General features: G+C 41.4%; 1 protein-coding gene across 1 annotated transcript in view; it reads left to right on the top strand.

Annotated features, from left to right (window-relative positions):
• The window catches only part of TMEM131 (transmembrane protein 131), a 127,397-nt gene extending 117,256 nt beyond the window's left edge, over nucleotides 1-10,141 (top strand). Inside the window, exons 34-38 of the mRNA XM_030570930.1 lie at nucleotides 3,520-3,641; nucleotides 3,742-3,838; nucleotides 5,417-5,514; nucleotides 7,490-7,653; nucleotides 9,140-10,141. Coding sequence (XP_030426790.1) covers nucleotides 3,520-3,641; nucleotides 3,742-3,838; nucleotides 5,417-5,514; nucleotides 7,490-7,653; nucleotides 9,140-9,436 — 778 coding nt within the window. The 3' untranslated portion in view covers nucleotides 9,437-10,141. The remainder of the gene's footprint in view (nucleotides 1-3,519; nucleotides 3,642-3,741; nucleotides 3,839-5,416; nucleotides 5,515-7,489; nucleotides 7,654-9,139) is intronic.
• The last annotated feature ends 2,257 nt before the right edge of the window (nucleotides 10,142-12,398 follow it).

The following is a 12,398-nucleotide window of genomic DNA, read 5'->3' as shown; positions in this document are numbered from 1 at the left end:
CCGCTGCCAGAAGTAACCAGCTGCCAGTGTCCACCCTGAGCCATCTCCTCCTCCACTGGTGTGTCAGTAGTCCTGTGAACTGGGACAGCTACGTCAGCTGTCTCCACATGAATACTGAATCATTAGCAACCTGTTCATTTCTGAACCTCTCCATGAAAACCACATTCCTAGTGGTTATTACTTCTGCCCAAAAGGCAGGAGAAACTGTAAGCTTTATATGAAGGGTCAACTGTTTCCATCTTTGTCAAAGGTAACGTTTCTCTTTGACTATATCCACACTTTTTACCCAAGATTACTTTGGATTTTCATATCAATGAATCAATTCATCTTCCAGTGGTCTATCGCAAGCCTCATCAGTCAAGACAGGAAGTTGGCCTTTGTACCTTAGATGTTGGGAGAGCATTGACTGTCTATCTGGACAAGACTAGACTTTTTTGATCTTCTCTGAGATTTTGTTTTTATGCCAACAGAGCTAAAGGGATACCAGTGATTACCTAGATGCTTCCTAATTTTCTGGTTGTGTACTTTTGTTATACACTTTCTAATGTACTCTGCCTGCTTAAGGTCATTGCTCATTCTACCAGATTGTATTGCATATCTGTGGCCCTACTAAAGGGCATGTCTGTTTGCAGAAATATGCAAGGTTGCTGCGTGGGCTTGGATCCACACTTCCTCAAAACATTATATGTTGGTCAGTGCTTCCTGGGCAAATGCTGCCTTTGGCTCTGCAGTCCTGCTGGCAGCCTTAGACTGAATTCCAAAGCGTCCATGTTCTTCAGGGGGTACCATTAAGGAGTCACCTCAAATGGAGCACACATCGCAACACGACTCTGAGAGGTTACTGGAGTTCTTTGAGATGGGTGTCCCTGTGAGTGCTTCAGTACCTGCTCTCTTTCTACTCTGCTTTGGAGTCACCTTCTTGGGGCTTTGCAGTGGAGAAGGAACTGAGGGAAGTTTTTGGGAACAAGGATCTGTGAGGCATATGCGGGGGGCGAATGGGCACTGACACCAACCATCTTTCAAGGTGCATGCACACCTCAAGAAGAACTCCAAGAACTGAACAAGGAAAATTAATCTCTCCCTGAGTGGTGTGTACCTAAGATAGATTTGTTCACTTTGCCTCTCTGCAAAGTTACTAGTTTTCTACAGACGGCATTGAGTGAAGCACACTGAGAATAAAAGCCTTCTGTGCCTAGTGGAAGTTGGGGAGTTGATGTACAAGTTTCCCTCTTTAACTGTAGTAGTAAAGGACCCGACCAGCTCATGAAAGAGAGAAACTGGCTCGTCACATGTAAACTCTGACCCTTACTACAGCCCAGCTCAGGATAGCATGGCTCCTAAGGGGATAGAGATGTGCCTAAGCATGTGTCTGAAGTCCTGTCTGCTCAGGAGTCTTCCAGAAAAGCAAAACAATGAAAGGAGAGAGAACCAGTTTGACTTTCTTCTCCTGTCTTAGTATGTGCTACAGATCTCATCTGTAAAACACATTTCACAGCCATTTCAACTTCATAGCCATATAGAAAATAGACCAATTTCTCTGCAGCCCGAAGTCATCAGTCTTATGAGGGACTTCATTGCATTTAAAACCTCCCACTAAAAGAGATTGTTGTAAGATATTAACATCGTATTTAGGAAGCTACTAAACATACCCTTGAGTCACTGAATACTTGGGATGTTCAGGCACCTAAATTCCTTTCAAAGGCATTGCTTAAATTCCACCTTAATTAAAACAGTTATCCAGCCAACTTTCTTCCTCTGCCTTTATGCCATTCCCAGCAAGGCTCTTCTACAAAAACTAAACATAAGCAGGTCCTGAAGTGTTCATCTGTAGTGAAACTTAAAAGCCCTTAGAAAGGGCTTTAAGTTTTCTGTTTCAGTTTAAGCTGATACACTAGGTTACACTGTTTCCAAGAGCCATGGTCAAATGGCTGGCTGCATCTCGTATTTTTGTTCCTTTGTTCCTTGTATTTTTGTAAGTTTATAGATATGTGGTATGGTTAGTCCAGGGATCAGCAACCTTTGGCATGTGGCTCGCCAGGGTAAGCACCCTGGTGGGCCAGGCCGGTTTGTTTACCTGCCACGTCTGCAGGTTCGGCCGATCACAGCTCTCACTGGCCGTGGTTCGCTGCTCCAGGCCAATGGGGGCTGCGAGAAGTGGCACAGGCCGAGGGATGTGCTGGTCGCCACTTCCTGTTGCCTCCATTGGCTTGGAGCGGTGAACTGCGGCCAGTGGGAGCCGCGATTGGGCAAACCTGCGGACGCGGCAGGTAAACAAACCAGCCTGGCCCTCCAGGGGGCTTACCCTGGTGAGCCATGTGCCAAAGGTTGCCAATCCCTGGGTTAGTCAGAGAGGAATGTATCACATGCCCCCAGGATCTGATAATTATTTAACAGTGAGATTTGGAGGACAGCCACATGAAGTTACTTGCGTGCTTCTATGAAGTGTTACTGTGTGACCTCACCACAAGCTTGTAAACTTAGCCCAGCAGTGCTATAGGAATTCTCTGAACTAGCCGTGCTCCAGGTCTCCCACTCCACAGTAGCTTTATTTTCTGGTGTAACTTTCTGTCTCTTGATGTATTTTATCCCTCCATTAAGTAACTTCTAAGATAGGTTCATCTGAATAAAGCTCATTCCTGCCTTGCAGTATATTTGCTTCTGCTTGTACTTGTAACTTTTCTGTTCATATAGGTAAGTTTACTTCTAAAATACCTTGAGAGAAATACTCTGGAAATTAAGTCTCCAAGAGTGGGGACCTATTTCAGCTGGCACCTTTTGAAAATAAAATTACTTCCCATGTAATGTTTGCTGAAGACAGAAGGATATATTAGATCATTGCTCAACTGAGCACCTCCCTTCAGAGCCCAATATTCTGTAATCCATTTGATTTTTTCAAAATCTGTACATCTCTACCTTTTGCGTACAAAGCAGCTAATGGCAGGAGGCACTAGGATTTAGAAATGGTTGCATTGCAGGGCAGAATATGACTCCATCAAAGCTAGAAGCATGGACCCAAATCTGATGGTCTTCTGCAACCTGTATAAGTAATTTTTCCATTCACCTACCTTTGTCCTCACCCCACATCCTAACTTTAATTCATCCTCCAAAGGGGGTCCTCCATATCCTGAATAATCGAACCCTTCTTGCCTTTATTTTCTCTGTCCTGCCTAACCAAACTCTTCTTCCGGATTAAGAAAACTAATATGTTTCCTTTAGATCTCAGCAGTGCTGCTGCTTGGAGTCTTTGTGTTTGTAATCACTCAATAGTAATTCCTTTGCTTGATTATGTAGTCAAATTATTGACATCTGGTTGTTCTAGTCACAGATCTAAATGTCAACAGGATAATTAAAAGCTGGGCTTTGGGAACTAGTGTGGTATTGTATTCTGGTGAAAAAGGTCAGTAAGCTATTTCTGTAATAACTTTATATCATTGCAAAGCCAGTTAAATACTAGTCCTGAGAACTTCCTTTTGTAATAATGTGCTGAATCCCAGCATTACCTTTTTTTTCCCCACCCAGTGAAACAAAAAGCAAGCCCCTTAATGGTATCAAACACAAGTTGGCAAAGGCAGCCTCTCTCCCTGGCAGGAACGGAAATCCCACCTTTGCTGCTGTAGCCGCAGGTTACGACAAGAGCCCAGGTAATGGAACTGTTTTGGAGTAATATCTATTGCTGCACAGTGTTAAATGATGTTCTTGTACCATTTCATTGCTTTCCTCAATTTGAATTCATTGTTGCAGGTGGTAGTGGATTAGCAAAGGCTTTACCAAATAAAACAGATGGTTCTGACAATAGGAGCATTTCTCACACACCCGTTGACAGCGATGGCTCTGACAGGTAACTAATACACTTTTAGAAACCATCCCCCCCTCACCACCCGTATAAAAACCCTAGAGAATACACAGGAAGTTAACAGAGGCATCCTCTGCATGGCTAGGAGGAGCTCATTCTGGTTCCTAGAAGGGATGCTTTTATTAAAAATTTTAGAGGTGGCTATCGGAAGATGACCTTCTAAACATGAGTACCATTAGCATGTCCAAGTTTCAGAACTATATGCATGACTTGGAAGTAGGGGAAAGTGTCCTTCATGGCATCTGATTCTTACCCTTTAACTCTTTTTCCCCTTATGAGACAACTCTATCTTTGTCCCCATCCAAACAATAGGGAACCCACGTGGCTTTCTCAGCATCTTGAGAAGAATGCAGTAGGTTCACCTGATGTAATCTATAGGTGGAATTTCTGACCACAGAGCAGGGGAACAAAGTCAACACTCTTCCTCTCCTAATGTAACCTTGAAGGTGGGAATGGTGACTGCATTTCCCAATGTTGAGGGCAGAAGCAGAGTGTAGTCAGACTAACTGATACTCGCCAGTTGGCAGCGTGACCTATGTGAAGTGGGAATGAATGTTACACCAGTGTGGTTAAGGCAATGGGCAAGAGGAGAAAATGAGCTTTGAGGGAGCATGTGTTTGTCACACATCTAGTAACTGTTATGGAATAAGAACTAGCAGGGGCGGCTCTAGATATTTCGCCGCCCCAAACACAGCAGCATGCTGCGGGGGACGCTCTGCCAGTCGCTGGTCCCGCGGCTTCGGTGGACCTCCTGCAGGCGTGCCTGCGGAGGGTCTGCTGGTCCTGCGGCTCCACCGAAGCCGCGGGACCAGCGGACCCTCCGCAGGTATGCTACCAAAAGCTGCCTGCCGCCCTCCTGGCGACCAGCAGGGCGCCTCCCGTGGCATGCCGCCCCAAGCACGTGCTTGGCTTGCTGGGGCCTGGAGCCGCCCCTGAGAACTAGACATCAACTCAGCTTCTGCTTTTCTGACCAAGCTTCTCCCTTCCTCCCCCGATTTGTTATTGATCCCAGTAAACCTATCTGCTTTTCAATAAATTTAAATCCAGAAACTACAAACTTAGTAATTAAACGGCTTTCTTTTAAGGGATCTCTCAAATAATTTAGAACCTAGACTTCACCTGGCTGGTAGAGAATTTCTCCTAGATTGTGACTCCAAAAACTTCTGAGAAATTGAGCAAAAGAGCTCTTGTCAAATGTGCACTTGTTATAACTGTATCAGCAATTAACTAATCTGCTCTATTTACAGAGAGGTTTATCTCTCATAAGACAGGTGCCAACAGAAAAGTAAGCAAAAAGGCTAGCTGAATGAAATACTTAGGGCCAAATAAGAGAGATCTAAATTAACTGAGTGCAATAATGAGTTAAAATTTTTAAAAAACTATGTTAAAATACTTGGTCACTTCACTTTTCTTTACACGTGGTCTCCTGTTTCGACTTGTACTTCCTAACAATATATCTGTTTGTTCCATACAATGTTTATATGTATAGCACTAGGTTGTTATCATTAGTGATGCAATTTCAGTGTTAACTTTTGTGTATTGTTCCTCCCCCTGTATGTTTAGTTCTGGTTTGTGGAGTCCCATCAGCAACCCTAGCAGCCCTGACTTCGCACCCCTCAATTCATTCTCAGCATTTGGAAATTCTTTCAACTTAACTGGAGGTGAGCTTTTTAACACTAAAATTAGTAAACAATAAATAGTGGCGTGTGAAAAATTCTTCATTCCTTTCTCCATATTGGAAAAATAACAATAGTTCAGCTTTTTTGCTTAAGGGGAAGGAATAGTCTATACAATGCTTCTCAATCAGGGGTGTGCATAACACATGGGGCACACAAAGGTCTTCCAGGGGGTGCATCAACTCATCTGGATATTTGTCTAGTTTTACAACAAGCTACATAAAAAGCACAAATGAAGTCAGTACAAACTAAAATTTCATACAGTGACATGTTTATGCTGCTCTATATACTATACACAGAAATATAAGTAAAATATTTATAGTCCAGTTGATTTCTTTTATAATTATATGGTCTAAATGAGAAAGTAAGACATTTTTTCAGTAAGTGTGGCTGTGACACTTTTTTTTGTGCTTTTTTTTTTGGTCTGATTTTGTAACCAAGTAGTTTAAGTGAGGTGAAATTGGGGTACACAAGATAAATCAGATTCCTGAAGAGGTACAGTAGTCTAGAAAGGTTGAGAGCCACTGGGTCTACTATCTAAGCCCAGAAGAAATAGCAACTTATTTTGGTATTACTTATGTGCTAAAACTGTAGCGACAGTAACATTTTGGTTTTTACTGTCCTAAAGTGGACAAAGAAAGGCAACAGATGGTTGTTGCTTCACTTGGTTAAGAACAGAAAGTAGGCTGAGATTATACTCTTATTTGAAGCTGACAATTTCAAACTGTTTTCTGCGGTGAAGCTTTGAGGTCTTGGATTTATGCCATTGGGTCTTGCTTGCTGGATTGACTTCTCATGTGGTAGTGTGGTGCTTCTTTTGAGTGACAGGAAATGCTGCTTCCAAAAATACTAGTTAATAGGCGATTGGGAGATCAACAGCAAGGTAACTAGCAATGGGAAGTTTTTGTAAACGACATGTGTCGGTATTCAGATTGCCAGAGCTGCAGGGTGTAAAAACTGTATAAAATAACACCTGCTCTAGGGAATAGAGAGAATGAGCTTCTGTTTTCCTTGTCTCAGAACAAAAGAACAAGAGGACAATGAAACCAGATGGTAGAAATTTCAAAATTGATAAAAAGCAACACTTTATATTCAATTCATAATTAGACCGTGGGACTTTGAATCCTACTAAATTAAGTGATGCTACAAAATGTCATTGAGGCAAAATGGGATTGGGAGTTCATTTGAATAACAAGACTATGCAGAGTTATGGTAGTTAATGGAAACAGTCCTCATGCTTCAGGTTTTAAATCAGTCTCGAGCTATTGGGGATCAGGATGAGACCAGATGAGATCATACCTGCCTACTGTGGGGTTTTTGCACCTTCCACTTAATCACTTAGTGCTGGCCACTTTCAGAAATGATACCGGACAAGATGGACTGTGGGTCTTATCCAGTATGGCAGGTCTGACATTCTTTTACAGCAGTGAAAAAACCCTATTCTATTTCAGCTGTAATTGAGAAGGTAACGCTGCAGATGTGATCCCTGAGACCTTGTTTCATCACCTTAACCTGTTCCATCTCTGGGATTTAGTCTTATTCATTAAAAATTCCCGACATAAACTTCCCAACATCATTGGGGGGGGAGGGGTCAAGGAATCCCAATTCCTGGCACTAATGAGTTAATATCCAGTCCTGCGGCAAGCGCTGAAGAGGAATTAACCCATGTGTAGTGTGTATGTAACTTTTTCTCTCTAAGTATCATCCTGGTTCCAGTAAGATGTCAGCTGTGGACAGCAAGTTTCCAGGATTGTGCTGGATGAGTTTTTCTGATATTCCCCTAGGTGGCACATCAGAAAGGATCTATGCTTTTCTGTTACATGAGCGATCTCTATTTTTCTATCTGTTTCCCCCTGTATTGGTATCCACTACACTGTGGAAAAGCTTACACTATAATATTGTGTTTAAAATATCAGGGGAAATGTGAAGTGATCATGTTTGTTTGATTTTTCCTTTTTAGAGGTTTTCAGCAAACTTGGGCTCCCTCGATCTGCTTATGGCCAGGATATGCAGCGGAACTGGAGTGAAGTTAGTAACATCCCTTCATACATCTGGGACTCTTCGGCTACCCCTCCTGTACCCTCCTGGCCAACAAATTCAGATTCCCCAACTCACACAACTGCAGTAAGTACACGGGCTATATAATCTTTTATTAATCTTTTTGCCATGTGACGTCAGTAGTATCTAATCTTTTTTAATTGGCTGAACTTTCAGCAGCACTCAATCTTCAAGTGAAGGGTTTTACAAGGAAGAAAATAGTCAAAATAGCTGTTGAATAAAAAAAAACTATTAAAATCATATGGTTGCTGTAAAAACCAATGAAAAAGATCAGCTCACTTGCAGATAGATCAGTGTATAGTGCTTTACACAAAATACTTGTCTTAGGGCCAGTCTTACAGCAGTGGTGCAAGCACCTGGAATTTTTATAAAACCACTTGTTTAGTACCCAAGCACTTCCAGCATTGCACATACACACCCGTAGTGCTGCTCTCTATCCTGCACTGAAAGCCAGGAGCATTAGCTCTATCACCTGTAAAGCTACTCCTTCCACTTTCATGCACAATTAAGAACAGCCGAGGTGACATTTGGCAGATCTTGATTCTGCTCAGTAGCCCCAATGTCATCCCAGCCTCTAAATCACTACAGTCCAAGACAAATGATGTTTTCATACCCACTCTTTGAATCACAGATTTTCCTAAGCTGCAGCTTAAAAACAAAGGCCATAAACACAGAGAAAGAAATGAGAAACTGAAGGGTAGATTCTTTGCTGACCATTGATTTTAACCACCCAGCTCATATAGCTAGCTCGCTAAAAAGAAGAATAGATCCTACATTCAGACAGATAGTGGTAGCTCCACACACTCATCCTCACACTCCATATTTTACTCATTTAATATGAAGACTGACATTCAGGACAGCAATGGAGGGAAGGGTTTTTGTTGAACTGTGTCATGACACATTTTTCTCTTACTATGGCTAGCTCTTATAGTGTACAGGAAAATTAGTTTGTATACAGTTTCTTCCCCATTTCAATGCAGTGTTTACCTCATATAAGAGTTTAGGCGGTATAATGCACACCCTTTGTTGCTAAACCTTAACTGTTTTGTTTAACTCACCATTTTAGTGACATAGGAGAGATTATAAGAGTGTCACTTTGATAACACTTCAGCATCCTCTGAAACTACTACCTAAATCACATCTCGGTAGTTTCCTTTTGCTGGTGCATAGTTAGTTTCACATAGGAGCAGGGATGACTCCTCCATTCCTGAGGAAATTTTTTTGCAGAAATGAAGATTAAATATTCAGGTGAAAATCTTGAGATTCAAAATCCAGGTTTAGTACTTAATTTTCCAAAATGAGTTTTAATTTTTGCCCTCAAATGCAGCATTCATTGGTATGTAATTGTTTAACATATGTAAATGTATCAGGGTTTTATCTAAGCATTAGAAAGCTCAGGTAATGTTGAAGTCCAGTGCATCTGCCAATTCCATAACTAAACGTGTCTGAGCTAAAGGAAATTAGTTTGAAAGCTGCCAGACAAAGAGCAGTGATTATGACTAATATTGTATTAACAGCTTTATAATTAACCAACAATTTTTTTGTACTGCAGTCGATCCTTGGCAATCCCAGTGGCCTGTGGTCTACCACCACTCCATTCAGCAGTTCTATTTGGTCAAGTAACCTCAACAGCACCCTTCCCTTCACCACTCCGGCAAATACATTATCTGGTATTGATCTCATGGGTAGTGAAAACTCCCCCTCTGCTCCTCCATCTACTGCTGCCAGTGTTACTACCCTGGCTGAAGACATGGGACAGACCTATAATCCCTGGCGAATTTGGAGCCCTACAATTGGAAGAAGAAGCTCAGATCCTTGGTCTAACACTCACTATCCTCATGAAAACTGAAATTAGGCTATACAAAGGAACTTTTATCCAGATCATGATACAATTCTGAATATGCCATTTTTGAAACATCATTTTCAGGCTATTACCATTGCTTTTTTCTTCCCTTTTTTGCAACAAAAGTTATGAACCAGTCATGCTTTCATCACTTTCTCCTTTTAAGTCTACCTTGCAATTATGATAGTGTGAGATCGCAGTTAAGCTTGAAAAAGTCAGTGTGGTAACAAACCAAACTTCAGCTAAGATTTGTAAATCGGAACAATTTTCATTGGTTTCATATTTTATTATCTGCCATTCTTTATTTGGGAGACAATTTGAATTAGAAAATGGTCCCAGCATGCAGCAATTTTATCAAAGTACCAGTTTTTGGTTTTTAATTTTTTTTCCAGTATTATGCTCCAAGACCTAATTTTTTTAAAAAGCACTTTGTGCTAAAAATGCAGAGTATTTTTTTAAAAATAAGGCTGTCTTTGTTAACAGGTTCTAAGAATGTAAAAACATTAAGAGCAAAAATGGCTGAATGTAAGAAGATTCATTCTGTTAAGACTGTGTACACTTTCTGTGCTGTTTGTACATTTGTAAACCTGAATGCATTTTTAAGTTGAACTGAAATGCACATAGCCAAGACTTGTGAAAGAAACAAGATACCCCGTGCATTTCTTACAGATACAACTTTGGGTTGTACTTTAAAATAAATAATGCTTTTTTCAAAAACTGTCTATTGTATTTCTGTGCTCGAGACTCTGCAGATTTGCATATGTACAGGTCTGAATGGCTTCAAAGCAATTTTCATTCTGTGCATGTGGGCTTTATGAGCGGGAACCCCACTGCACATGAAACACATTCCACTGTAGGCTGTTGTTTTCAGAGCACTGGAACTATATTGGTGCAAGTCACCTATATGGAGGTTTGCTCTGTAGAAGAACACTGTGCAAAAACACGTATTGAGTGTAAACTTTCTTTTGAAAGCCAGCTGCGATAAAGTTTGTTAGCAACAGGCTTGGCGGCAGCAGCTACTCCTCTAGTCTGGTAATGCTGCTCTTCCTGTCTGTCACTAGACAGCAATACTAGGCATATTGTCTCCTCCAAAGCTGTGTGTGTTGGGCTTGCAGATCAAATTCACTTCTTCACTTGGATAGTGCCCTTTGCCAGCAGTGAATCAAGTATGTTTTTAGTGCTTCCTGAGGGTAAGAGCTGCAAAAGGCAGCAAAAGATACACTTGATTTTGTTTTCACTCGTGGTGTACTCTCTGCAGAGTAATCTCTCCTACAGCAGCTTGTACAACATAGAGAAGGGAGACTACCTCAGCTACTCAATGCTTCCCCAGCAAGAGCAGAAAAGCAGACAAGAACAGCATTAGAATCAGCTGTTCTTGCTGCCTCTGGACAAAGCTAGAGGTATGAATTTCTGAAAAAGGAACTTGAGACATGCAGGAGAGGAATACAAGAAAACCTGGGAATTCCTGGATTGTAGAGTCCAGGCTGACAGCTAGATCTTTGAGTTCACCAACCATTCTTTCATATACTGTGTTCCACTACCTTTTGGTAACTAGACTGAACCATTTATAAGACTGCCTGTCACCAGCTCTGTATTTGCATGCTGTGGACGAGAGCCACTGATATGTCCTAGCATGTTTCCTCTCAGCCATCCGCCAGCTTTTCTTAGGGGAAAGGGAACAACAAAACATCTGTATTAAGCACAGGGAGGTCATTAAAGCAGAATAGGTGCTACCTTTTTCCAGCAGGCCTTTGTAGGAAGGTATCAGCTGATTCAATAATGAACCTCCATCAACAATGGCTTTTAACAAAGTTTATCTAACTATATATCAACAAGCCTAGATTTATTTTTACTTTATCTGGCCAAAGCACCTCAAATGCTAAATGTGACATCAGGAAAATAATTCTGCTACTTTAAAGGTCTGCCACCCTCAGGGGCTCTGCTTCTTAATGTTAGACAAGAACACAAACAGAGCTCTTGAGTTTTGGTTCTCAGACATGAGCCCTTCTCTGTATTCTATTTCAGATGCCTCAATTCCCTCTAGTTTCTACCCAAGCAAGAAGTGAGAAGATTCTAAAGCAGGAGCTCCCACCCAAACTCCAGCTATACCCAGCAGCAAGTCTGCATCTGCAGAAGTCACAACAGACCTTAAGAAACAAAAGTATAGGCAATTTTACCTTCTTGAGAGAGACCAGATTCACAAGGTTCCTATTCCTGAAGAGTGAAAAATCTGAGGAATCGCCTGTAAAGTCTCTCAGCAATAACTCCTTTTGGCTTTGATGAAAGCTCTTTGGTTTTCATAAAATCATAGAAATGTATGGCTGGAAGGCAGCTCAAGAAGTCGTCTAGTCTAACCCTCGGTGCTGAGGAGGACAAAATATAGCGGGACCGTCCTTGAGAAGTATTTATCTAACCTCCAATGACAGGTATTCCACAATCATCTTTGGACACCTCTGCCAGTATTTAACTATTCTTAAAGTTTAGAAAGTTTTTTCCTAATAGCTAACATAAATACCTCTTCTGGCAGACTGCCAGTTACTTCTTGTCATATTTTAATGGAGAATAACTGATCCGTCCTTTTCATAACAATCCTTAACATTTTTGACAACTTATCAGGTTCCCCCCTCAATTTTCTGTTCTCAAGTCTAAATCTATGCAGTTTTTTTAACCTTTCTTGTAAGGCAGGACTCTAACTTGTCCACTTTTTGAAGTGTGGGGCCCAGAACTGGATACACTACTCCAGCTGAGGCCTCACCAGTGCTGAGAAGAGCAAGACAGCTAACTATTTTTCCTAAATAAAATGAGGCAAAGCTTCAAAGATGTAACTGACCTATTTAAACTACTTTCTGCATGTTCTGATAAGACAGACGTTAGCAACAGAGGGAAAGTTCTCAGAAAAAAGCCTGTATATGCACAACCTGAAGCCTGCTGCTTCATGTGATGTTTCTGTCTGGCTAGTCTAAAGTAT

The sequence above is a fragment of the Gopherus evgoodei genome, chromosome 1 (genome assembly GCF_007399415.2).
Source record: "Gopherus evgoodei ecotype Sinaloan lineage chromosome 1, rGopEvg1_v1.p, whole genome shotgun sequence".
Lineage (NCBI taxonomy): Eukaryota > Metazoa > Chordata > Testudines > Testudinidae > Gopherus > Gopherus evgoodei.
This window is presented reverse-complemented; position numbering and strand designations above follow the sequence as displayed.